The sequence below is a fragment of the Pleurodeles waltl genome, chromosome 1_2 (genome assembly GCF_031143425.1).
Source record: "Pleurodeles waltl isolate 20211129_DDA chromosome 1_2, aPleWal1.hap1.20221129, whole genome shotgun sequence".
Taxonomy (NCBI): Eukaryota; Metazoa; Chordata; class Amphibia; order Caudata; family Salamandridae; genus Pleurodeles; species Pleurodeles waltl.
In genome coordinates, this window is record NC_090437.1 from 1,299,978,050 (window position 1) to 1,300,005,769 (window position 27,720).

Consider the following 27,720-nt stretch of genomic DNA (forward strand, 5'->3'; position numbering starts at 1 on the left):
TTCTCTCCGAATAAGTTCTCTAGTGTAAAGGACATTCAGCTCCGAAAATGGTCAAGTGAAGTTGTATGCCAAGATGTAGACCTAAAGAGTTTAAAAAGAGCACGGATATTTACACCAGAGGGAAGCTTACAACCATAGATAAGAACCAGTGTGACACATATTGAACCTTACTCACTGTAGTAGTCACCTGAAAGGCATGCACTAATACATGCTCCTCGGAAGAAGAGTGAGATATTTCTCCAGAATCTAGAGCTTTTCCAAAACCAAACAAGGAACAGAAAATCTGTGCCTCACTCAAGCACGAAAGGCCCAACATCACTCTTGCAACCCACTCAGGCATGTCCATTACCAAAGTATGATTAATGGGATCCATGCCAGGCCGATGAGGTTGGAACTGATGGAGAAGAGCAGCATAATGTCTAGAACTGTTGCTGTTCTCCTGAAAGATCTGACTCTCATATCTCCTCCTGACACTCCTGTTTCTAAGTCTCAAGGTTTGAGAAGCTTTGTCCAAGTGTTGCAACTCTTCTTCATCACTGAAACTGGCATGAGAAGCCTTTCCAGCATGACTTAATTTTGCTAGTTCCTGCTGGAGGGCAGCTGATGTCTAAAGAAATCCTGTTCTGCCCGTGAGGCCCCTCGACCTTTGGTTCTTTCGGCATGGTTCCTCCGAGGTTGGATGAACCACACACTCAGTATCCATTTGTTCACAGCCAGTGACGTCTTTCAAAAGATATCACGCCCTCCTTGCCCTAACCTGACTGTTCACTTTTCCTTCTTTTGGGGCTGATTATTCTCGTACCTCGGTGCCAAGCAGACTGTCTTTTGTGGCACACCATGAATATGCTGGAGTATTTAAAGAGTGCCCTTTCAGAGTCTGTGGATTTTTAGGAAAGTGTTTACTATTTGACATTTAAAAAAAAAAAAAAAAAAAAGTTTTTGGGGGGGTTGAGAGCCATGTTCATCTTCTGTATGAATTGTGACTCAGACACTTTGCTCACAGGAATTGGGGTATGTTGCACGTCTAGTACTTAAGGAGTTCATCACCAACCACCAGTTACCAAAAACGGTAGGGAGCAGAAGGCCCTGCATGAGTAGTGGAGATGTGTGCAAAGAACACACCAGATCTTTGGCAATTAAAGTAACCACTCAGTCATAAAAGGTATAAAACTGGGTACATTTCACAAGTGAATAAACTGCACTCTACACTCGTCAGTGAAACAAAACCTTGCTGATGCAACCAAAATTAGCATTGGCAAAGCCGATAATCTCGGTTGTGAAAACTATTGGCTGCCCCTAAGCACGGATTTAGAAGACTGAATTAAAAGGCTAGTTTCTAAGGGTGGAGTAGAAATGGGGAAACCTGGAAATCCAGTGAGTAGGAGACCTTAAACATGATCGATAGCCATCTGCACTCTTGATCACTTCAGATGTCTGCACTTGCGGGTTGAGTAGCTGGTTGCTAGCCTGGAGGCCTGCAATGCAACAACTTCCCACACACCTATCAAAAGGAGTAAAGCAGCAATCACAATTTGAGGGAAGAATAATGGGGGACATGAATATCGCATGGTGCAGAGAGGACTGTGAAACCATGAGGGGGAGGTGGAGGTGGAATATGGGAGCAAAATGAGTTGGGGGGTGGGGGAGAGGAAAAAGGGGGAATGAGCAAGAGCACACAAGCATTCTGATAGAGTGCTTAAAACAATTCTCTCGGATATGCAGTGGAAAGATAGTTCATCCGAAATACTGCTGGGCAGTGCAAACGCAGAACAGAGACTAAAGTCACTCAATTAAAAACTGAGATGGACAACAAAACCATCCAATCATCTTAAAGGGGCTGACCCAAAGCACACTAAAAGTGTATGTTATGTATTGAAAACAAAATGTCTGCCTCCAGGCGGGTAAGGCTGTCTGTATGAGAGACCTCACGAGCATTGTGAACTGCCATTTTACCTCTCTGCTTCTTGAGAGCTGCAAGTTGGAGTATAAAGTGGTGTTATTTCTTCAGTGTGCCCTCTGGTGTACCAGGTGCTCATTGGGGCTATAGATTTTTGAGTGGAAGGGATCCTAAACTTGGCACTTTTTGTGGTGACACTGAGATATGAGAGCTAAGAGCAAACAGACTAGCAGGCTCTCATCTGGCCATGACCGCTTCCTTTCTCTTCCTCATTTTGCTGTAGAATACCTGATATCGCAGGGAAGAGGATGTCTGAGCCTAGAAGGGTTCTTTTGTAATAAAAACAAATAATTCGGAATTAATATAAATTGCCAGGTTTGTTTTGCCATGTTGCAGCCCAGTAGCATAACAACGCTCATGAACTTTGTATTACAGTTTCTGTAAAGGTTTGACCCAGTTACAGAAGTTATATGCCACCTCATTTTTGTGTGTGTGTGTGTGTGTGTGTTCTTCGAACCTTAGTTTATATAGCACCAGAAATCTCAAAGTTGCATCGAACTGCCGATTTGCTTAATCACTGGAACCTATCGTTTTTTAAATCTCTTCCTGAATGAAAAACCCGTTCAGTGGTGTAAAAACTTTAGTCAGGGCATTCCAGTCTGTGCTAGGTACAGAGGCTTTCCTCCCGTTTTTCCATACTTGCTTTAGGTGTACAAGTAGCTGGTTATTTGCCTCTGTAGAGACCATGTTCAGTAAAAACGTTTTATGTACTTGGATGCATCACCAAAAAAAGCTTTATGAATTAAGGTCGTAGTTTTTAAGCAAATCCATTATCTCATGGAGATCCATTGTAGTTGCCTTAACATTGGAGTACCCTGCAAAACAACTTTGACGTCACATGTTCAACCTAGTTTTTTAATTCCTGATGTTTGTTTTGGAGTGAATTCCCTTGGTCTAGCTTGGTCCCTGTAACCGCTCTGGCATTAGTGGGCTTATGGTCTTATTGGTGTGTTTTCTACTACAGCATCAGATGATAGTTTGAGGACTGTGCCACGGCATTCAGTTGCCACTTTGCAGTCATAATCTTACTAAACGGCTTCCAGCATCCAACCTTGTCTTTAACCTAAATTATGCTGTTTCCTACAGTACAAAGTTAAGAATCAACCCCACCAGCGAGATTATACCTTTTCCCCACCTCACATCAGTCTGGTTAGGCCACTTTATAGGCGTGATCCACGCACGATCTCATACACAAGACACATATATCGTGACATCTCCAGCTTCGGGTCATTCCCCTATTTGGATAACGTTAAAATACTACTTTGCTTGGCCCTACACGTGAGTATGGAGGCTCGATGATATGTTGTCAGGATCCTACATGTGCAATTTTTAAACTGAAAAGATCTGACTTCTTCCATAATGGTAACCCAGACACGCAAATCTCAGTTCCTTAGTAGACCTTAAAATCAATCATTCTGTGGAAGTTCATCTTGCAAGCATCTCAGTATACTGAAGATCACAGAGGCGAGTGCCATGAACTAGAAAGTAGAGTGAAGGAGCAGGAAGATGCACATAAAGAACATGGCTTGTGTAAAACGTGGGTGGCTAGGCTACAATTAAAAGTGCTGCATATGGACAGCAGAATATGCCTTCAGATGCTTGCACCAATGCTGCTGTAAAGGGTGGAATAAAGCAGGCAGGAAACTTGCCTGCAGACTATGGGCTAACCAACAGAATGGGACCGTAGAGCAGTTAACCTCAGCAGATTTTGGCAATCCATAAACCAGGCAAAGACCTCACGCACTGCGAATCAAACTGGTCCCTATCCCTCCTAAACATAGACACGGAGATCCTCATGGGCATACTGACCAGCTGCTTAGGGCCTTATATGCAGGGTCTTGTGGACCCGGATCAAAACGGCTTCATCCTGGTAATGGTGTGTAGTGATAACCTTTCCCCCCAATGTATGGAACCATACCAGAGAACAATAGACTAAACCCTCAGATCTAGGGGTCAGACTAGAAAAACAGTATAAGCTGACGGTGGGCTTGTCACACTGACAAACCCCCTCAACTCCAGCCCCACACTTATTCAAGTATTGAAAATATTTAGGAGCCACTCTGATTTCAAGGTGAACAGCAAAAAACAGAAATCGTGAGCATTAATACCCCTTGGGAGCGGCGACATCCTCTCTAACCTTTTCATTTAGTTGGGTGTGACATTACATCCCACACTTGGGTGTCAAAATATGCCCCATCATGGACAAAATAGCTGGCCTGAATTCCTTGTATTTTTTTATAGTGATTTACAGAGTTGGCAGGTGGGAAGCTTTTCATGGCTGTGCCGCACTGAGGCTCTGTTGCATGAAATCTTATGTTATGCAAACTGTACCTCTGCAGCCACCTTTGGGAGTTATCGATCAACTGCAGTTCCTAATAAAACCCATCATATGGGCAGGAAGACCACCCCAGGTAGCCAAACAGCAAGCATACCGTGCAGTAGAGAATAGATTGGGGATCCCTTGCCGACAGAATTAAAACATACGAGCACAAACAAGATGTGTAGTGGAGAAACATCACCCAGTATCGGAAGATCACTGGTATTTCATGGACCAAGCAATCACTGACACACATGTCTGGAAGGTTCCCTGGCTTCCCAGGAAACACAAACCTTGACACACAAATTCTTTCACAGTGCTGAGGGCAACCTTAGATGCATGGGTTAGGGTTGCGATTAAAAGAGGATTGACAACTATTCCCACCCTGATGACCCGTATCATAGGCCATTTCACTGCTAGCCTGGAAGGGTCAACATTCATAGATTGGCAACTCACCAAATGAAAAAGAGTTGGATATTTGCATGACTGAGGATGTTCAGTTATTCGACCAACTGAAATGCAACTATGACTTTCAAGAAAGAGCGTCTACACTACCTACAGCTCAGCCACTGGGTCACACACCCATCAATTATGATCTCTGCCCTAAAAACCCTAACGGTAGGAAAGTACCCTCTTTCTTGGCATGGTTATCCCCAATTTCTGCCCATTGTCAGTGTGTTTGACTGTGTCCACAGGGATCCTGCTAACCAGGAACACAGTGGTTATGCTCTCTCCCTTCTAACTTGGTAACTATGCCTTTTTCTTCTCACAATTGACATACTGGTCCCCCCATGTAAGTACCTAGTATATGGTACCTAGGTACCCAGGGCATTGGGGTTCCAGGGGATTCCTATGGGCTGCAGCAGTTATTCTGCCACCCATAGGAAGCCCATGCAAAGGGTTCTGCAGGCCTGCCATTGCAGTCTGGGTGCACCCGTTTTCACTACAGGTCACTGCCCCATAAGTCACCCCTATGGTAGGCCCTCTCAGCCGTGAGGGCACCCCTGCACTAGCTGAGGTACCCCCACAAACTCCACAACCATTTTCCTGGACTTTGTGAGTGCGGGGACGCCATTTTATGCGTGTACTGGACATAGGTCACTACCTATGTCCAGCTACATAATGGTAACTCCAAACCTGGGCATGTTTGGTATCAAACATGTCAGAATCATACTCCAGTACTGTTGCAAGTATTGGAAGTATGATTCCATGCACTGTGGGGGCTCCATAGAGGAACCCCAGCATTGCTACCACCAGTCTTACAGGGTTTTCCGGGCAGTCCAAGCTGCTGCCACCCCCTCAGACAGGTTTCTGCCCTCCTGCTGCTTTATCTGATCAAGCTCAGGAAGGCAGAACACCTTTGGAAGAGGGAGGTAACACCCCCTCCCTTTGGAAATAGGTGTGACTGGCTTGGGAGGGGTAGTTTCCCCAAGCCACTGGTATGCTTTGAAGAGCACATTTGGTGACTTCCATGCATAAACCAGTCCATCCCGGTTCAGGGACCCCCAGTCCCTGCTCTGGGGTGAAACTGGACAATGGAAAAGGGAGTGACCACTCCTCTGTCCATCACCATCTCAGGGGTGGTGCTCAGAGCTCCTCCACAGGGTCCCTGGGTTCTGCCATCTTGCTTTCAAGGTTGTCAGGGAACTCTGGGAGCATCTGAGTGTCCAGGCCAGGCAGGTGATGTCAGAGCCCCCTCCTTATGGGGGGCTTACCTGGCTAGGTGACCAGTCACCCTTTCAGGGCTATTTAAGGTCTCTCTCTTGGGTGGGTCCTCAGATTCAACTTGCAAGACTCCAGCAGGATTCCTCTGCAACTTCCACTTCGACTTCTGGCCACTGGAACTGCGACTGGACCCTCCAGGAGCCAACAACGCTGCAAACCCACAAAGAAGACTTTTCTGCAGCTTTGTTTCCACGGCGCCTGTCAGCTTTGCAACATTTTCCCGCGCGTGCATCCTGAGAAGAAAGCAACTCTTCAGCCTGCACAAGAAGAAGGAATCTCCCTTTGAGTGAAGGAGTCATTCCCCTGCATCCACAGGCACCTGCTGCAGCGATGACCGGCTGTGTGGATCTCCTCTCATCCTGAGCTGCATGTATCCTGCATCACAGGTGGTGGTCTGGAGTAGTCCTCTTGGTCCTCTCTGGCAGCTGTCCAACTTGGGTGGAAGTAAGTACTTGCCTTACCACGCAGGACAGTACCCCGTGCACTGCGTCTCTTGCAGCTGCCAATGCTTGTTTTCATCTCCTCCAAGGGATCCTCAGGCGACGTGTAGCTCCAGCCCCCCAGCACCTTTTCTTGCGATGCTCATCCCTCTGCATGGTTCTCCTGTGCCATCAGATCCTTTTTCTGTAATGCTGTGTGAGCTGCTTCTGCGACTTCTGTGTCCCCGTCCGGTGGGACTCCTGTGAGTGCTGCCTCTGCTCTTGTGGACATGCTGCAACACTGAGAATCCCCTGTGACTGACCCCTGCTGGGTTGAGTCCTCCTGCGCCTTGCTGGTCCCCAGCAGCACCACTTTTCCACTAACAGCGACTTTGCCTTTGCTAAGGCTTATTGGTGGAACTCATGCACCGACACCCGTCTGCAATCTTCACTCCAGCGTGGGACATATTCTGCATCCATCAGGAACTCTTCTCCGCCTCCAGGGCTGCAGTGCTGACCTGTTCTTCCTCACTGTCGACCAACTCCTGCAAGTACAGCTGGGTGGGTAGTAGCTCCTACTCCTCCTGGACTCTACTGCTACTTTAGGACTTGCTCCCCTCTCTCCACAGGTCCTCTTCTCCAGGAATCCACCGCTGGTTTCTTGCAGGCTTGTCTGGGTGTCCTCTTCTTCTTATTCCTACTTTTGGGTGGTTTGGGGGAAAATCCAGTGATTTACTCCTGGTTTCCTGGTTGCTGGGGGGTGTTGTTACCTCTGGGATTTTCTAGTATCCCCAGCTCCTCTACACATTCCACCTACCTAGGTGGAGGATCCACTGTTCACATTACATTTTTTTTAGTATATGGTTTGAGCTCCCCCTCGGGTCACTATTTATTGCTATTTTCACTGTTTTCTAACCTTTTCTATGCCTATTTCTGATTACTAGGGTATATATTTAGTGTGTTTACTTACCTCCTAAGGAAGTATTGCCAGTCCTTCCTCTCCGGGAGAACTCAACGAGTGAGACTCGCCCCCTTCCTCGCAGACCCCACACACACCACCTGTGGAGTTCCCCAGGGATCCTCCCTCAGCCCCACACTGTTTAATGTCTACATGGCCCAGCTAGCCACTATTGTCAGAAGCTACGGAATCAACATCAGCTCCTACGCCGACGACACCCAACTCGTCCTCTCCATCGCCAACAAACCCAACAAAACCAGACACAACTTCCACGAAGGCATGGAAGCAGTCGCCAACTGGATGAGAAACAGCTGCCTTCAACTCAACACACACAACACAGAAGTACTTATCATGGGCCCTCAACCCAACACGTGGAATGACTCCTGGTGGCCACCTACCCTCGGAAACCCGCCCGCCCCCACCAGTCAAGCCCGCTACCTAGGGATCATCCTTTTCCTACCTCGCAGCCACCAACTGGAACGCCCTTCCTCTCCACATAAGACAAACCTCCCTCCGCTTCATGAAGGAACTGAAGGAATGGCTTTTTTAAGAACCACCACCCCACCCCCAAAAAGCACCTTGAGACCCTAACGGGTGAGTAGTTGCTCTTTAAAAGCATTGATTGATGGATTGCCTTTTTAGTAATTTGGCATTGTCCCTAAAATAAAGTACCTTTTATTTGTGTAGCACTGTGTTATTTCTTTCATGTGTGTAAGTGCTGTGTGACTACAGTGGCATTGAATTAGCTTTCCATGTCTCCTAGATAAGCCTTGGCTGCTCATCCATAGCTACTTCTGTAGAGCCTGGCTTCTAGACACTGCCTACACTTCACTAAGAGGAAATACCTGGACCTGGTATAAGGTGTGAGTACCTTGGGTACCCACCACACACCAGGCCAGCTTCCTACACTAGCTTTGAAAAGTTGGTGTATATGAAACATGATGGGCACTTTCTTTCAGACCCCTATAAACGGTTCCAGACAGCCTGTCATTATGGGTTCCCAGTGCAAAATAGGTTGGAAGTGGAATTATAAAGCTCCCTTTCAGACAAGGCACAGGAAGATATATATACGAGAGCACACATCTCTGGAAAGAGGCCCTCTTAAAAACTGTACACTACTGGTACTATACACTGGACTAGGCGGCGGCAGAGTGAATCAGTGGAATGCTGCAGCAGCTGTGGGGGGTACTGGGCACTTACACACCTGTTATGGAACTGTCATAAACTTCATAGATACTGTAAAGAAGTCTTAGTTAGCATCAGCATCATGATCCACACCAAATATCCCAAAGTTTTCTACTTTCTCTCTACTGAGCCTCCCGACTAGGTGAACATTCCCACTGCTATGTGCACGGGGTAAGGCCACTACCATGGCCTTGTGCACGGTCAGACAGGCTATCAGAGCGATTGTGGGGAAATTGACAGATACCAGACTATAGCTTAAGGCTTAACATTTTCTGGGAGAAGTGCGCATGGAAAATCCATGGCTGTATTGGAGAAATGAACAATACAATTTAAAAAAAATTGGCGACAGTGAATAGACATCCTTTTTACTGAATTCAAAGAGGTCACCTGTCCCAAATACTCAAAATCCTTCACATTTCACACACTTTCCCACTCCACAACAACCTCCCTGACTGTCCGTCCTCGGGCACTCATGAGGTGATGGATCCTGGGTACACTGTGGCAAACTTGTAAACTTCGCATCTCTCTTGATTACAGACCAGAGGGAGTGAGAAGAGTTTGAGTTTATCTGTCCTTATTTTTGGCATATGATTTATCCCCACTGTGCTGCGGTTGTAGATGGGTATATGTGTTTGTTCTTTCACAAATGCCCAATAAAAAGATTTCAGCCAAAACAGATTAATCTGCGCTCTGTTTTATTTTTATTTTTTATTTTTGCCCGTACCTAGTACAGACAGTGAGGAGTTCTGTTTTGGAAGCAGTTTAGCATAAGTGGTTGGCAATCATCCAATCCAGGGTCTTGGAAAAATTCTGATACTCGTTTGTGATCAACTTTGGCTTGTGTGTCCATGAAAGGACTGGCAGGGTATCATCAGCATTATTACGAGTTTTCATCCCAAGATCCAGTATTGGTTGATGTAAAGATATGTATATTTTCAATAGCAGTCAGGATAAGCAGGACCTCACGGTCCATCATCACGACTTCTGTTTGATCCCTAACAAAGGTTGTCTGGGAGATTCTATTTGGGAGGGAGGACTGAAGCGATCTAAGTGACTGACAACATACCTGCCACGTGCTGCAGCCTTTCTACCCGATTGTCATGGTCACTTGTATCGAATGCTGTTGATAAATCCAGTGGCATCAGGAGCATGGGATCTCCTGAACCAGATGTTGAGGATGGTGGATTGTACATCCGTCAGAGCAGTCTCTTCCTCTGTTGACGCGAAGTCCTGTGAAATTCACCAAGGAGGGCATTTGCTTTCGCACAGTCTTGAAACTGTAAAGCAATACTTTTTTCTATCTGCTGAGGAAAGCAAGGGATGTTGAAGATCGGCCTATAGTTTTAGGATCATTGGCATCCATGATAGGCTTCTTAAGGGTTCATGTTGTCCGCGTTTTAGTTTTGTGTGCAGGGGATAACCCCTTCTCTTAGAGATGTTAGTAATTTCTTGATAGTGTGCAGAGCCAACACTCGATGCCCCATATGGGCAGTTGGTGCTGGGCATTGGCATCATTGTTTTCATAACGGAGATTGTCTTGTCAAAGAAAGTTCAGACTCGTTTTCCTTCATTTTTCTCTCTGTAGTGAAAGGGTTGTAAGGGATCATGTTACTGATCAAGCACGTTCCTTCAGCTAGGTGCTGGAATGCCGCCTTTGTACAAGATAGGTAATTTTCAGAAAGTGATTGTTTTGTAAAAGCTATATTTTTTTTTAAATTAAACTGAGGTGGCACCTATTTGGAAGTTTGAAGTGTTGCCGAGTCCCTGAATGCTGGTGGGAATATACATCATCTATGACTTCAGTGAGGATATCTACGACGTGGAACTGGAATTTGAACTAATAATACCTTTTTCTGGTGTTAAACCCCACGAAACTCCATTTTTACAACATAATGGCATGCATTGTAGCGACTTGCGATGTACAGATACTTTGGATGTTCTTGCCTTGATGGAGTGATTCCCAGGTTATAAAATAATCTGTATTATTATGGCATACTATTCAAGCACACGAAATGTCCTCAGTTTGCCTTGTATCTTGCGGTAGCGCTAACTGTTGCACTCTCTAACCTTTTGTTTGCTAGCAACGAAAAAGTGACTCCCAGCTGCAGTCAAGCCTCAGTACGACCATCAGGTGAGTGGAATTGACACTCATTTATTTTTCTATTGGTATAGTGGTTAGCACAGGCTGGAGCCTGCATCCAAGCTCTTTCTGAAAATGTACCAAGAGAAGGTTACAAGTGTAATTAGTGAAATGCATATTCGGTGGCTACTAAAGTTGGAGTTAGTGCTGGTTCCCATGGCAGTTTTGTTGAATTCCAAACCCTATTGGAACAGGTTAGGTTTCAGTGATTTCCAGAATTTCAAAATATGAATCAAATAAAATTAATCAAATGGGAAGAGGAAGTCCATTTTGGAAGAAATAAGCTTTTTATATATAATGCCGTTTTCATGGCCTACTGTATTTTGTTAGTTGAACGGAGAGTCTGTTTTAGGTAGCCACCTATAGACGCCTGGTCATCCCGGATGGTGTCCTCAAAGTCGAGAGGTCCTGTCTGTTGAGTTGGTTTCCTCACACTTCGAAAAACAGAGTTCCCAGTAAGTTTCAGGACTTGGAATTCTTACTAGCCAAGCGTGAAATAAGGAGAAATTGGAAAACAGCGGGGCCTCCGACTACCGAGATGGGGAAGCGAATTGGAAAAAGTGGGCAACAATAGAGGGTGCAGTATTACTCAGGGAGGTCAATAGGGGCATTGGGGTGCCTGGGGAATGCACGTGCATGGGAGGCCATAGTAGCTGACTTTAGGGCAGCTGGGGTAGATGATGCCACATCACCTTGAGAATCTTTACCTGGTGATGGTGCATACTAGATTAGGGTGACGGTTTACGAGAGTAGGGAATGGCTGGCTTCCTCTCCTCATGCCGGTTGAATCCTAATGGAGCTATCAGGAATGACACTTGAACACCGAATACATTGTGCAACCTGGGACCCATCTGGGGTACAACCGTTCTAAAATCTTACATTAGATGCAATCGGGGGTGGGGGGGGTGGGGGGGTACGGTGGTGGGGGACTGTTGATGAGTGTTAACGGAGGGCATCAAATGTAGTGCATGCAGGCATGCAGTACTATGATTATGTATACCTAGTTCGACATTTCCCTATGTACGAAATTGATGATGTAAATCTGAGCCCAGCTGGGTCCTCTGCATTAATGAAAACCAATAAAACATGTTTAAAAAAAAAGTCGAGAGGTACATGGGTGTGTTCTTTTGATCAGGGATTGTACGAGCTGCATAATTCTGCACCTTTGTACACTTAATCAAGGTCCTAATCTATAGATTCCTTTCAGTACTCCAGTCTGCAGATGATTACAGCTAGAATAAGGATGACTGTCCCGTTTATTTGTGAGGCATATTCTTACAGGAACGGTAGTGCGGTTATTGCGTTTCTTCATGTTTAGTAGAAATGTCAACCATCTCAGGAGTGGGTCTCTGGGTAAAATCCTGTTGCGAAACCTGCAAAGTAGCTATCAATCTTCCTCGGATTTTCCTGCATCAGTCTCCCTTTCGATCCTGGTTATGTATAGGGTGAAGTTTAAAGGGGTTTCTATTAATTTGTTTATAAGAGAAAACATAAATTGAGAACGCACTGCAGCTTATATTGTCCTGGATCCATTCGTCCTCTTTGTTCCAAATCCATGATGCTCGTGGGTATTGAAAGGGTCGGTTCTCTCGCACCGCCGTGCTGCTGCTTCCGCTTACATATGGCTTCGGAATGAGAGTTGACGGTGTTTCCTTCCAAGATGCTACTTCAGCATCCTAAATCTGCCCACTTGCGGCTGGTAACTTGTCTGCCGGTTTTCATTAAAAAGTAATTTTACTCAAATCACTTGAAAGCCTTTCTACTGGCATTTTGTTGTCAACTGTCTTACACCACCTTATTTTCCTTTTCCTCCTGCTTTTCGTTTTTTTTTTTGTAAAAGCAGAGATTGTCTAACTGAGGGTCTTTAACTGGTCAGGTAGTACACACAAGCCAGGGTAAGTCAGCCACATGCACATCAACACAAGAAATGTGGCTACCAGTGGAACTAACCAACATTTTCAAGACGTACTGTTTAAAAGCCTCAAGAACGGTTCGATTATTAGCCTACAAAAGCCAAGCTTTTATCTGCTGAATGGCTTCGCAAGGTGGCCATCTGCAGGGTCGCAAAAGAAGTTGTACTGGGCACGTTGGGCTTCAGCCCTGTAGTCTACGGTTGCTACACATCTGTCTGGGGGAAGGCTCCCTGTAGTGTATGGGTGCTACACTTCGATCTCTTGGGGGGAAGGCACCCTGTAGTGTATGGGTGCTACACATCGATCTCTTGGGGGAACGCACCCTGTAGTGTTTGGGTGCTACACATCGATCTCTTCGGGAAGGCATCCTGTAGTGTTTGGGTGCTACACATCGATCTCTTGGGGAAGGCACCCTGTAGTGTATGGGTGCTACACGTCGATCTCTTGGGGAAGGCATCCTGTAGTGTTTGGGTGCTACACATCGATCTCTCGGGGAAGGCACCCTGTAGTGTTTGGGTGCTACACATCGATCTCTTGGGGAAGGCACCCTGTAGTGTTCCGGTGCTACACATCGATCTCTTGGGGGAACACACCCTGTAGTGTTTGGGTGCTACACATCGATCTCTTGTGGAAGGCACCCTGTAGTGTATGGGTGCTACACATCGATCTCTTCGGGAAGGCACCCTGTAGTGTTTGGGTGCTACACATCGATCTCTTGGGGAAGGCACCCTGTAGTGTATGGGTGCTACACGTCGATCTCTTGGGGAAGGCATCCTGTAGTGTTTGGGTGCTACACATCGATCGCTTGGGGGAAGGCACCCTAGGGTGTACGGGTACTACACATCGATCTCTTGGGGAAGGCACCCTGTAGTGTTTGGGTGCTACACATCGTTCTCTTGGGGAAGGCACCCTGTAGTGTACTGGTGCTACACATCGATCTCTTGGGGAAGGCACTCTGTAGTGTTTGGGTGCTACACATCGATCTCTTGGGGAAGGCACCCTGTAGTGTACGGGTGCTACACATCGATCGCTTGGGGAAGGCACCCTAGGGTGTATGGGTGCTACACATCGATCTCTTGGGGAAGGCACCCTGTAGTGTTTGGGTGGTATATATCGATCGCTTGGAGAAAACAATCTGTAGTGTACAGTTCTCTTCCAGGGGATCCTCATCAATAGTCATAAACATTGAATATTCCCGCCCTTGTGCGGGGACCCCGGAGCATATATATATAAAATACATACATATTATCATGTGTAAAACAGCAATGCAGGCTATAATCATAAATAGGCTAAAATGCTTTATTTCTATGCAAGTTTTTTTTTTTTTTTTTTATATTATAAAATCACAATAGATCATAAATATCTACCTAAGCCCCAAAAACTGGACTTGGGGAAGTAAACAGCAGTAAATAGCAGAGAAAAATAGAAAAAACCACATTGAAAAACAATGAAGCATTCTTAGCCAATTGGCTGCATGCAGGTTAACACAGGAGAACCATAAAAACTTTGGCACCGTGCCTTTAAGACCCTGAGCACCTCCAGTATCCCACCATGCCTCAGGGGTGAAGGGAAGGTGACAGTTGGTTCACAGTTAGGTCAGTTCTTTTTTCCGGCTTCTTCTGAGAGGATCCTGGAGCATTGAGCTCTCAGTTTTTCTGAGTTTTTTCTTCAGAAAAATCCCTAAAAATTGTGTTTTTCCTGTTTACTCGACAGATAACATCTTTTGTCTGAGTTTGGCAGTCTTTTCTGACAGAAAATGCCATCTCTTTTTGTAAAATGTCCTTCTTGTGGGAAGAAGAAAGCCCAGTCAGACCCACACTCTCTGTGTATTGTCTGCCTGCCACAGAGTCACTGTCCTGACACCTGCAAGTATTGTAAGAAGATGTCAAGGAGGACTCTCAAAGACAGAGAGAAAATCAGGCTACATGGGCTTCAGGAGAGGAAAAAGTCAACATCCTCTTCACTTCCCAGGCCTACAACAGAAGGAATGGCCAGATCGACGTCGACAGGTAGGATTGTGCCTGTTTGTTCTCCATCGACGTCATCGGCGCCACCGTCTCACCGGCATAGATCGCCGTCGACGGTGACCAGACCGACGTCGAGGGACAAAGCGTCGAAGCATGGACACCACAGGGGTACATCTCCGTCGACGGCAGACCGCCGTTCGGCGTCGAGCCATCTCCGGCGCTCCCGTTCGCCGTCGAGAACATCTCGCCCCTTGGCGTCGAAGGACACGACGCCAAAAACACCACGACGGCATGAACATCCGCCGTCGACCACTCGCCACTCAACGTCGAGACACACGACGGCGAGTAGGTCCAGGTCCCGTGATCGGCGCCAAGACATTCAACGTCGAGGCCTTCGACGTCAAGACCTTCAACGTCGAGAACAGACCAGCCATCGCAACTTTCGACGTCGAGGATGCAATCGACGTCGACACAACCTTCAGCTGTGTCACAGGCAGTAGAGCCAGCGGATAAAGCTCCCTCACCGGTGGTCTCTATACGGAGTGCATCATCCCATTCCAGAGCGGGCTCATCGGGGCATGTTTCTCCCATCACTCTATCACCTAGATGGTTAGAGAGCCTGAATAGACCGGCAGCATCCCCGGATTCCCAATACTCTAGGATGTATTCTCCTACTGCCTCATTACCTAGAACGCCATCGCCTACAGCTAGAGCAGGACGGGCTCGTTCTGCTTCTCGTCAGCCGACCACAAGACCTGCACACTCTGCTACAGCTTCTCGTAGCAGGTCTCGTTCCCGAAGGAGAACCAGGTCGCGAACACCACACAGAAGATCACCTTCTTGGTCTTCTTCAGGATCGTCTGTTGGGCGCTACTCCCCCACACTGACAGATTCTCCACCTGCTAGGATCTCACCGGTGGATGATATCACCACTTTTAATGAGGTTCTTTTAAGGGGAGCGCAGAAACTAAATATTGAGGTACCGGAGCCGGCCACCTCATCCTCAGTTATCTTTGAGACCCTACAACACAGATCAGTCTCGAGAAAACTGCTGCCACTAGTACCGGGTTTGCTGCAACCTACTATGGACACCTTTCTGACTCCAGCCACTCTCAAGTCTGCCCCGGCTAGGATTCAAAAGAAGTACAAAGCTCCGGAGCAAGATCCTTTATTCCTGCGGAAGGATCCGCCACCGGACTCTGTTATCTTAGCCGCAGCCAGAAAAACACACTCTGTGGCATCATCTTCCACAGTCCCCCCGGATAAGGAGAGCAGACACCTAGACTCCCTGGGGAGAAAGATGTGCGGTACGGCGGCATCTGCTATGAAGGTCTCCAGCGCCTCAGCACTTCTGGGCAGATATGACCGCTCTCTGTGGGACTCACTCCACAGATTTACGGAAAAGTTGCCCAGGGAAGATAGACAGGACTTCCAGGAAATCTTGCAGGAAGGGGGCCTAGTATCTAACCAGGTCATCAGCGCAGCGGCGGACGGGGCGGATTTGGCTGCGCATGGGTATGCGCACGGAATCTGCGCTAGGAGGTCTTCCTGGCTACGGCTCACGGGTCTGAAACAGGAAGCACAGCAACGCATTTTAAACCTCCCATTCAGCGGGAATTCGTTGTTCGGTACCCACGCGGATGAAGAGATGGCCCGAATGAAAACGGAGGTGGACACTATGAGGGCAGTGGGCCTGGAACGTAAGAAAGACTTCAGGCGGAGGTACAGGCCGTACGACAGACGACCATTCCAGCAGAGGGTTCAAACCCCTCACTGGTCTCAGAGGCCACAACGACGACAGGGACGTCCCCTGTTTCAGGCACGTAGACCCACAAGAGACCGAGGGGCAAGTAGACCTCAACAGTCTACAGCAAAGACACCAACAAAGCAATGAAGCATTGCTTCCCTCAGCACTGTGCACCACTCCGGTGGGGGGAAGTATTACGCATCATCTTCACGAGTGGCACTCCATCACAAGAGACAAATGGGTGCTCAATATTGTCGAACATGGCTATTCTCTCCTTTTCAAAAAACCTCCGCCACACTTGCCGCCAGCAAGATGTTTTCCTTCTCATCTCAGCCTGCTACGCAAGGAAGTTCTTGCACTCCTACAAAAGAAAGCTGTAGAAAAGGTTCCTCCGGCACAAAAAGGAAAAGGGGTGTACTCCCGTTACTTTCTGGTGGCGAAAAAAGGTCAACAGGGCATCTTCAGGCCAATTCTGGACTTACGGCTCCTGAACAAGTACATAAGAAAACAGAAGTTCAGGATGCTAGCCCTTCACCAGATTGTTCCGCAACTGCATCAGGGAGACTGGATGTGCTCCATCGACCTACAGCATGCATATTTTCACATCCCAATAGCATCCAAACATCGGAAATTCTTACGTTTCCAGATAGCGTCACAGCACTACCAATTCAGAGTCCTACCATTCGGCCTGAAGTCTGCACCCCGAGTCTTTTCAAAATGTGTAGCAGTGGTAGCGGCACATCTTCGAAGGCAAAAAATATTCGTCTACCCCTACCTGGACGACTGGCTATTGAAGGCTTCCTCTCCGGATCAGGCGAGAAAACATCGAGACATTGTACTAAGAACTTTCGAGTCTCTAGGTCTTCAAATCAACCACAACAAGTCAACCTTGATTCCAACACAAAACCTCCACTACCTGGGAGCTATACTAAACACAGAGCTCCAAAGAGTGTATCCTTCGGAGGAACGACTTTTATCAATCCACAGGAAGTGTCAACAACTATTAACAGCCGAGGCACCTACTGCTCGTCAGGTGACATCGCTTCTGGGCTCCATGGCTTCATGCATCTTCATTGTCCCGAATGCCAGGCTACACATGAGGCCCCTTCAGGAGGCATTAGAGAACAACTGGAGCCAAAAGACTGGTCGCTGGGAGGACAGAGTACGACTACCAGCAGCGGCTTTTCAATCACTACAATGGTGGATGCACAGACCTCACCTGTCGATAGGTTCTCCGTTTCACCAGACAATTCCAGCCGACACTCTAGTAACGGATGCGTCTCTTCAGGGTTGGGGTGCTCATCTGGGTTCCTTCCAAGCTCAGGGTCTGTGGTCCGACAAGGAAAAGAACTATCACATAAATCTACTGGAGCTCAGAGCGGTCCATCTGGCTCTCAAATCTTTCTCTCCATTGGTTCAGGGGAAATCTCTCCTAATTCAGACAGACAATACAACCACAATGTATTACCTGAACAAACAGGGTCAAACAAGATCACTACCTCTGTCTCGAGAGTCCCAAACGATATGGCATTGGCTCCTGGCCAGGGGAATGTCTATCACAGCGATACACCTGCCAGGTCAGCAAAACGTAGAGGCAGATTTCCTGAGCAGACATCTAGAAGACGCGCACGACTGGGTCCTACACGACGAAGTCGTAGAGGACATCTTCGGTCAATGGGGTCGACCCCAGTTGGATCTCTTTGCAGACGAAGCAAACAAGAAATGCCCAGACTTCGCATCCAGGTTCTGCCGTTCCGGGATCTCAAGGGAATGCCCTGTTGATCAACTGGTCAGGGATATTTCTCTACGCCTTTCCACCGATTCCCCTCATACCGGCAGTAATCAACAAACTTTACAACTCCAGAACCAGAATGATTCTGATAGCGCCACAATGGCCCCGCCAATTCTGGTACACGGATCTACTCAACTTATCGGAAAAACCTCACAGGAGGTTGCCGTGCAGACCGGATCTCCTGAGCAGAATGGAAGGCAGAATCCTACATCCCAACCTTCCCTCTCTGAGCTTGACAGCATGGCTCCTGAATTCCTACAGTATGGGCACCTAGGGCTCTCACAGGAGTGCATGAACATCTTGAAAGAGTCAAAACGACCTTCCACGCGGCGTTCTTACACTTTTAAGTGGAAGAGATTTTACATCTGGTGTTCTCAACAAGGTATAAATCCCATACGAGCTCAGGAGGATGTCATACTGTCCTATTTGCTTCATCTGGCGAAGTCTGGTCTGCAGGTATCTTCTATTAAGGTTCATTTGTCTGCAATTACAGCGTATCGTAAGTCGCCTTCTCAGGAATCCTTCTTTACGATACCTGTAGTCAAGGATTTCTTAGAAGGCTTGAAAAAGGTTTTTCCTCCCATTCGGAGACCTTCTCCTCCATGGGAACTGAATGTAGTCCTCTCAAAACTTATGGGCCCTCCCTTTGAACCTATCCACAAGGCCTCTTTACAGCACCTTACGTGGAAGACGGCTTTTTTGGTGGCCATTACTTCAGCGAGGAGGGTCAGCGAAATTCAGGCTCTGTCTTGCAGAGAACCGTACACGGTTTTTCACGATAACAGAGTGGTTCTGCGAACTCACCCATCTTTTCTTCCGAAGGTGGTGTCAGAATTCCATATCAATCAGACTATATCTTTACCGACTTTCTTTCCCAATCCGGAGACTCCGGCTGAGAAAGCATTGCATTCTTTAGACTTGAAAAGAGTGCTGAAATTCTATTTGGACAAAACAAAACCGATTAGACATTCTAACCATTTGTTTCTGAATTATGGTCATTTAAGAACAGGAGAGGCAGCGTCTAAACGAACGATATCAAGATGGATTGTGTCTTGTATTGTTAACACTTACCAACTGGCTAATAAGCAATTACTGGCTAGGCCAAAAGCGCATTCCACAAGGGGAAAAGCGGCTACTGCTGCCCTCCTTAACAATGTACCAATTTCCGAGATTTGTAAGGCTGCTACATGGAAGTCTGTGCATACCTTTACTAAGCATTACTGTTTAGACTCGGATGCAAGAGCGGATGCCCAGGTGGGGCAGGCCTCTCTTAGAAATCTATTTGCATGAATATGTATTCTTTCCTGCACTTCTTTCAGACAGTCCGCAGAGTTTAGGGATGGGCTTGCTAATCTATTCAATGTTTATGACTATTGATGAGGATCCCCTGGAAGAGAAGGATAAGTTACTTACCTCTAAATCCTAGTTCTCTTCCAGGGGTATCCTCATCAAAGTCATAAACAACCCACCCTCCTCCCCGGACTCAAGTCTCCTAGAAGTGCAGGACAGATTATCTTTCTGATCAGTTACACAGATTGTCACCGTAAAAAAGTACTGACCTAACTGTGAACCAACTGTCACCTTCCCTTCACCCCTGAGGCATGGTGGGATACTGGAGGTGCTCAGGGTCTTAAAGGCACGGTGCCAAGGTTTTTATGGTTCTCCTGTGTTAACCTGCATGCAGCCTATTGGCTAAGAATGCTTCATTGTTTTTCAATGTGGTTTTTTCTATTTTTCTCTGCTATTTACTGCTGTTTACTTCCCTAAGTCCAGTTTTTGGGGCTTAGGTAGATATTTATGATCTATTGTGATTTTATAATATTAAAAAAAAAAAAAAAAAAAAAAAAAAAAAAAAACTTGCATAGAAATAAAGCATTTTAGCCTATTTATGATTATAGCCTGCATTGCTGTTTTACACATGATAATATGTATGTATTTTATATATATATGCTCCGGGGTCCCCGCACAAGGGCGGGAATATTCAATGTTTATGACTTTGATGAGGATACCCCTGGAAGAGAACTAGGATTTACAGGTAAGTAACTTATCCTTCTACACATTAACCTTCGGGAAAGCACCCTGTAGTGTACGGGTGTCACACACCAATCTTGGGGAAGGCGCCCCATACCACCACACATACCACCACACCATGTTCTCTAAACTTCTCCCAGGGAGTTGTGATGTCAGTGATCCCACCTCACTCTCAAGGGAGTCCGGAAAAGATGGAGTTAAATATTGAAGCAAGAGGCAGCAGAGACGATGCCAAGTGCTGGAACTTCTGCAGTTCATCAGCTCACTCCCATAAACTCCATGTTCCAGCAGTCCGCTGTGGGCATCCAGTGTTGTACTGAGTGCCAGCTTCTATCAGGTGGAAGGTCCTTCCGGCAATCATGGTGATGTGCCTTATTAATGAGGATATGTGAGTGAGAAAGCGCAATGTAAATTAACCCCTTAGCTGCTGGGCCGTTTCCCCCCCCCCCCCCCCCCCCAGTGCTGAGCCCTTTTTTGGCTATTTGGGGTAGTTCGTGCTTAGGCCCTCATAACTTTTTGTCCACATAAGCTAACCAAGCCAAATTTGCATCCTTTTTTTCCAACATCCTAGGGATTCTAGAGGTACCCAGACTTTGTGGGTTCCCCTGAAGGAGGCCAAGAAATTGGCCAAAATACAGGGAAAATTTCGTTTTTATCAAACAAATTGGAAAAAGTGGCTGCAGAAGAAGGCTTGTGGTTTTTCCCCTGAAAATGGCACCTACAAAGGGTGATTCAGAAAACCCAATTTTTCAACACAATTTTGGCATTTTACTGGGACATACCCCATTTTTGCAATTTTTTGTGCTTTCAGCCTCCTTCCAGTCAGTGACAGAAATGGGCATGAAACCAATGCTGGATCCCAGAAACCTAAACATTTCTGAAAAGTAGACAACATTCTGAATTCAGCAAGGGGTCATTTGTGTAGATCCTACAAGGGTTTCCTACAGAAAATAACAACTGAAACAGAAAAATATTGAAATTGAGGTGAAAAAAACATAAATGTTTCTCTACGTTTTACTCTGTAACTTTTCCATGCAATGTCAGATTATCGAAAGCAATATACCGTTACGTCTGCTGGACTCCTCTGGTTGCGGGGATATATAGGGCTTGTAGGTTCATAAGGAACCCAGAGCCAATAAATGAGCTGCACCCTGCAGTGCGTTTTCATTCTATACCGGGTATACAGCAATTAATTTGCTGAAATATAAAGAGTAAAAAATTGCTATCAAGAAAACCTTTGTATTTCCAAAAAGGGCACAAGATAAGGTGTTGAGGAGCAGTGGTTATTTGCACATCTCTGAATTCCGGGGTGACCATACTAGCATGTGAATTACAGGGCATTTCTCAAATAGATGTCTTTTTTACACACTCTCCTATATTTGGAAGGAAAAAATGTAGAGAAAGACAAGGGGCAATAACACTTGTTTTGCTAATCTATGTTCCCCCAATTCTCCCGATAAAAATGATACCTCACTTGTGTGGGTAGGCCTAGCGCCCGCAACAGGAAACGCCCCAAAGCGCAACGTGGACACATCCAAATTTTTGAAAGAAAACAGAGGTGTTTTTTGCGAAGTGCCTACCTGTAGATTTTGGCCTCTAGCTCAGCCGGCACCTAGGGAAACCTACCAAACCTGTGCATTTCTGAAAACTAGAGACCTAGGGGAATCCAAGGAGGGGTGACTTGCGGGGCTCGTACCAGGTTCTGTTACCCAGAATCCTTTGCAAACCTCAAAATTTGGCTAAAAAAACACATGTTCCTCACATTTCTGTGGCAGAAAGTTCTGGAATCTGAGAGGAGCCACAAATTTCCTTCCACCCAGCGTTCCCCCAAGTCTCCCGATAAAAATGATACCTCACTTGTGTGGGTAGGCCTAGCACCCGCGACAGGAAACACCCCAAAGGGCAACGTGGACACATCCAAATGTTTAGAAGAAAACAGAAGTGTTTTTTGCGAAGTGCCTACCTGTAGATTTTGGCCTCTAGCTCAGCCGGCACCTAGGGAAACCTACCAAACCTGTGCATTTCTGAAAACTAGAGACCTAGGGGAATCCAAGATGGGGTGACTTGCAGGGCTCGGACCAGGTTCTGTTACCCAGAATCCTTTGCAAACCTCAAAATTTGGCTAAAAAATCACATGTTCCTCACATTTCTGTGGCAGAAAGTTCTGGAATCTGAGAGGAGTCACAAATTTCCTTCCACCCAGCGTTCCCCCAAGTCTCCCGATAAAAATGATACCTCACTTGTGTGGGTAGGCCTAGCGCCGGCGACAGGAAACACCCCAAAGCGCAACGTGGACACGTCCAAATTTTTGGAAGAAAACAGAGGTGTTTTTTGCGAAGTGCCTACCTGTAGATTTTGGCCTCTAGCTCAGCCGGCACCTAGGGAAACCTACCAAACCTGTGCATTTCTGAAAACTAGAGACCTAGGGGAATCCAAGATGGGGTGACTTGCGGGGCTCGGACCAGGTTCTGTTACCCAGAATCCTTTGCAAACCTCAAAAAGTGGCAAAAAAAACACATGTTCCTCACATTTCTGTGGCAGAAAGTTCTGGAATCTGAGAGGAGCCACGAATTTCCTTCCACCCAGCATTCCCCCAAGTCTCCCGATAAAAATGATACCTCACTTGTCAATGGTAGTCCTTGCTTGAGGTCTACTGTTAAGCCTGGAGTGATTCATTCCTGAAGCAGGCACTAGGCGCAGGCACACAAGCGGGGTTGTGTTTTTATCAGGACAAGTGGGGAAACACTGGGTGGTAGGAATTTTGAGGATCCCTGCACATCCCTGGACTTCTGCTCATTGAAATGCATGGAAAATGTGTTTTTCAAGCACATAATGTAATTTCAAGGGGATTCTGGGTGAAGGAAAACTGGTGAGAGCCATGCAAGTCCTGCACCCTTGGACTCCCCTGGTACTAGTTTGTTAAAGTTAACCCACCGCTCACACTGGTTGGTTTTAGCACCTCCAGAAATTATGGTTTCAAAGCATGATTACTTATCAAAGTATCTGAATATTGAAACCAAGACTTCTGAAGGTGGGCCATAAAGCCGCGTCCAGGCACCAACCTCTTTATGGTCCATTCACATGCCATTCATGCACAACAAACAACCCTTTCATATCGCCAGCCACGGGCCCAATCCAACCAATCACTGCACTCACATTAACTTACCGCTACCAGACAAGGGCCCATCACATTCACACGCCACAGAACGGAATAAGTTTGACTACATTTCACCACCTGTCAAGTAACTGCCTCCTTCCTTAACATTACCAAATGCATGCTTAACAAATCTTTACTAATGACTCCTGTGATAGCCACCTGAGGCTCAGGATGACATGTTTTTCATGCGCCTTTAACGCACTCTCTGTGCTAAATCCAACTCCTTCCAGTTTGTGGATGCAAGTTGGGGGTGTCCGAGTATGCCATACAAAGCGATTCCTCGAACTGAGTGAGCATATCTACCTTTGAAACTAAGGGAGACATGCTGGGAATTTCTCATGATGTTCCCTAAAGAGAAGGTCATAGGCTATGGAAAAGGGTAGTGTTTGGTACATAGGGGAGTCAATGAGAACGTAGCATATGTCCCAGCCAACATTATGTGCAGTGATGTGACTATAATGCACTTATACAGCAAACTGAACATCTACTAAGTTCTGATGGAGGATGAACATGAAAAGCAGGTCAAACACTGACCTATACAAGTCATTCTCCTTCAGTGCTGGGATGGCACCAATGGGTTTGAATCCATAGGTGTAGATGATGTACATCTGTACTACCTTTGCTATCTGCCTTCTACCTGTGCAATAACCCTGTGAAGGCACTCCCACCATAAGCTTTCCTTACCCATCCATGTCTCTGTTCTCATCAGAGTCCTGGCTAATCCTGTATAATAGCCAAGTGAACCTATACTAGTTTGTGGAAGCAAGTTGGGGGTTTCCAAGTATGCCGTACAAAGTGATTCCTCGAACTGAGAGAGCATATCTACAGTTGAAAGTAAGGTAGACATGCAGGTGAAGAAAGGGTACTCCGTGGCAATGTGGCATATGTTCTGTCCATAGTATCTGCAGTAGGGGGAAGAAAATGCATGTTAATTGAACAGAACACCGACCACGCCAAAAGGAAGTCCATGATGTAAAATTCTGTGGCTCCTTGCCTAACGAAGCAGTGGCCCATGGACGTTGGGTATCCATGCACTGCCACTGAAAGGATTACCCAACAGCAGCTCAACCTCAGTCGATTTCCCAGAACTTTGCTTTAGTATGATACAACTTAAAGCAAGTAGGGATACAGAGGCCTGGTTGTGATGGACACTGGGGACAGTAATACCGACTCTCCTGCCGCTTTCCATGCTTTGAGCACACTTTACAGTGACGACATGGACGATCCTTTTTGGGTGTTTTAGGTATGCGATCAGCAAAGTGTCGCTCCTGCAGCCTTGCCACATCCTCCAGAACATATGAGGTGGAGGCTGCTGCTTCTTCTGTAACAGCAGTGAGGCTTTCAATTACAGACAACTGGAAGTCAAGGAAAGTCATGAGTCTTCCTGTTGTTGTCTGACGGTAAACAACATACGCATTATATGTTGGCATCTGAATCAGGTGGGTAAACAGTTTCTTGTACCAAGTGCGAGTTTTACGACACGCATTGTATGGTTGAAGAACATGGTCGTTCTTGTCCACTCCACCCATGTACTTATTGTAATCGAGTATACAGATGGGCTTGTGGACTTCGGCCATCTGACCCCAAACCGTGATGGGAGAAGTGCTCTCATCATGAATTGTAGTGAGCACGTATACATCACGCCTATCTAGGAACTTGACTGCGAGCAGTTCGTTAGAATGCAATGCAGTACTCTGTGATTTCTGGAGCTTCTTGCAAACAAGCTCCCACGGGAATCCTTTGCGGTTGCAACGAACTGTACCTCAGGCCACAGTGCCAGCTTTGTAGAGCTCACTGAACAGCTCTACTCCTGTATAGAAATTGTCCACATAAAGGTTATAACCTTTGTGAAGAAGTGGCTGGACAAGTTCCCATACAATCTTACTTGTGACCCCTAACGCGGGAGGTCATCCCCTGGAAGAGAAGGATAAGTTACTTACCTGTAAATCCTAGTTCTCTTCCAGGGGTATCCTCATCAAAGTCATAAACAACCCACCCTCCTCCCCGGACGCACGTCTCCTAGAAGTGCAGGACAGACTGTGTCTGGAATCAGTTATACAAATTGTCACCGTAAAAAGAACTGACCTAACTGTGAACCAACTGTCACCTTTCCTTCACCCCTGAGGCATGGTGGGATACTGGAGGTGCTCAGGGTCTTAAAGGCACGGTGCCAAAGTTTTTATGGTTCTCCTGTGTTAACCTGCATGCAGCCTATTGGCTAAGAATGCTTCATTGTTTTTCAATGCAGTTTTTTCTATTTTTTCTCTAGAGTTTGCTACTGCTTACTTCCCTAAGCCTAGTTTTAGGAGCTTGGGTACATATTTATGCTCTATTGTAGTATTTAATATAAAAAAAATAAAAACTTCATAGAAATAAAGCATTTTAGCCTGTTTTTAACATGATAGCCTGCATGACTGTTTGTTACACATGTATAATATGTGTATATTTTATATATGCTCCGGGGTCCCCACACAAGGGCGGGAATATTCAATGTTTATGATTTTGATGAGGATACCCCTGGAAGAGAACTAGGATTTACAGGTAAGTAACTTATCCATACTCTCTCTTCACCTGTTAATAACTACAGTTTCTTAAACCAACAACACAGTATGCTGCAAGCTCGTAGACAACGCACAAAATCCCTAAAAGTACCCTGATAATTACAGTAAAACGTGGAGGAGTGTTTGTTACAAGTATCAAAAAGCGTGCAAATCCACCTAGGCCCCTGCTGCATAAAGAGACTTTAGGACAAGAAGGCCCAAACACAAAGAAAACAAAACGGAGGTGCACCGCTGAGAAAGCAACTATTTAGATACGGTAAACAAAGAGTCCAATACTCGGTGATGATGAAGATGAAGCAATTCTTCCATTTAATACTGTTCAATTCCGATACTTGGTATTCTCACAGAAGTCTTATTACATCACAAAGTATATAGGATTGACAGCCAACGCGTTTCGCCCATCAACAAAGGACTTCTTCAGGGTTGTAATGTAACATAGAACATAAATATACAAAATGTAAAATGAAAGCAGAAATTAATAGCATGAGTTACGAAAAAAATAATGTACTGCATGACAACATGACCTGAGTCCCTATTGCAACCTGTGCAAACATACGTGAATGAGCATGATCATACCTAGGTATTATCAAATCCAAATAAGAAATATCTTTAAATATTCGGAAACATGCAGCATATAGTGTATTGGGAAGAACCGGCAAGGAAAACCACAAGAGGTTAAAGGAGATAGTTCGATACCGATAAAGACCCAAAAAGACAAAAACATTTTTTCACCAAGTGTCGGATCAGTATTCAAAATCAGAAAACGGTAAATATGAAAAAAGTATATAGGGGAAGGTGGACATGACAGAACAGTGTACAAGAACCAGATACCCAGAAAGACAAAGTTTCTACCTGGTGCGAAGCCAGGGTCAATAGTTAAGAGAGACAATAATAAGAAATAATACAGAGTAAAGTAAACGTACCAAAGTAGTGTCCAGTCAGTCATAATACTTAATGATGTAGTCATGAATAAGGTGCATGACATAGGAGAGACGTGGAAAGTAAGTAAAAAAGCCAAGCAGCAGTTCCTAATATACACATGGTCAAATATCAAAACAAGTGGAAAAGGAAAACGTGAATCACAACAGTTACCAAAAATCAAATTAATGCCAAAAATCAAAGAGAAACAGGGAAAGTTCACTCATAGTGTGCCCGTCCCAGGGTAGATAATACACTAGAAACAAATTGCTAAAAGTAAACCGTCAGGCGTAACAGTACAACACAGAAAAAAATATGTCCCGAACGATTTGAAAAAAAAAAGAAATATCTTAACAAGAAAGCATTGTTAAAGTATGGTCAAAAGTGGCCCATAACCAGTAACGGGGTCCAAGTGGCCGATTATGTCATTCCGGGGCCGGTAAAGTAGTGCTGGTCCTGAAGCGTAGACGCAAAAGGAAACCCCCGCTAAAACCAGAGTTTAAGTATTAAAGGAAATCCGGAAGTCCGTATATGTCAAAAGAAAACTAAAAATCGAAAAGGGACAACTCAGGCGGCCATCTTGAAAGTATTCAAGTACCGCGCCTATGCAGTATTAAGGAACACCGAAGGGCTGCTCTGTATAAATAAAAGAAAGACAAAATAGAATAGCCATCATGGAGGTGTGTGTATACAGAAATCGAAAAAGGACAGACCCTGGCGGCCATCTTTAAAGTGTTCCAGTATCGATCCTGTTCAAAATATCTAGGAACACCGGAAAGCTGTGCTCCATCACAGTAGAAATAGAAAAGGGGACACGTTCTAGTGGCCATCTTAAAAGTATAAGCAAAATATCCTGTGGACGGACTGGATACCCCGATGTACTGGAAATAAAAAGAGAGTAAAGCGAAACATTGAAAAGTAAATAAGGAGAGA

The 27,720-nt window shown here is 45.8% G+C and overlaps 1 protein-coding gene across 3 annotated transcripts in view; it reads left to right on the forward strand.

The window, feature by feature from the left end:
• The window catches only part of LOC138250572 (uncharacterized), a 167,762-nt gene that overhangs the window by 51,749 nt on the left and 88,293 nt on the right, over positions 1-27,720 (forward strand). For all 3 annotated transcript variants that reach the window (XR_011194992.1, XM_069205577.1, XM_069205576.1), the window contains exon 4: positions 10,643-10,692. Coding sequence is in view for 2 of the 3 variants with exons in the window: in XM_069205577.1 (XP_069061678.1) it covers positions 10,643-10,692 (50 nt within the window). In the remaining variant the exon portion in view is untranslated. The remainder of the gene's footprint in view (positions 1-10,642; positions 10,693-27,720) is intronic.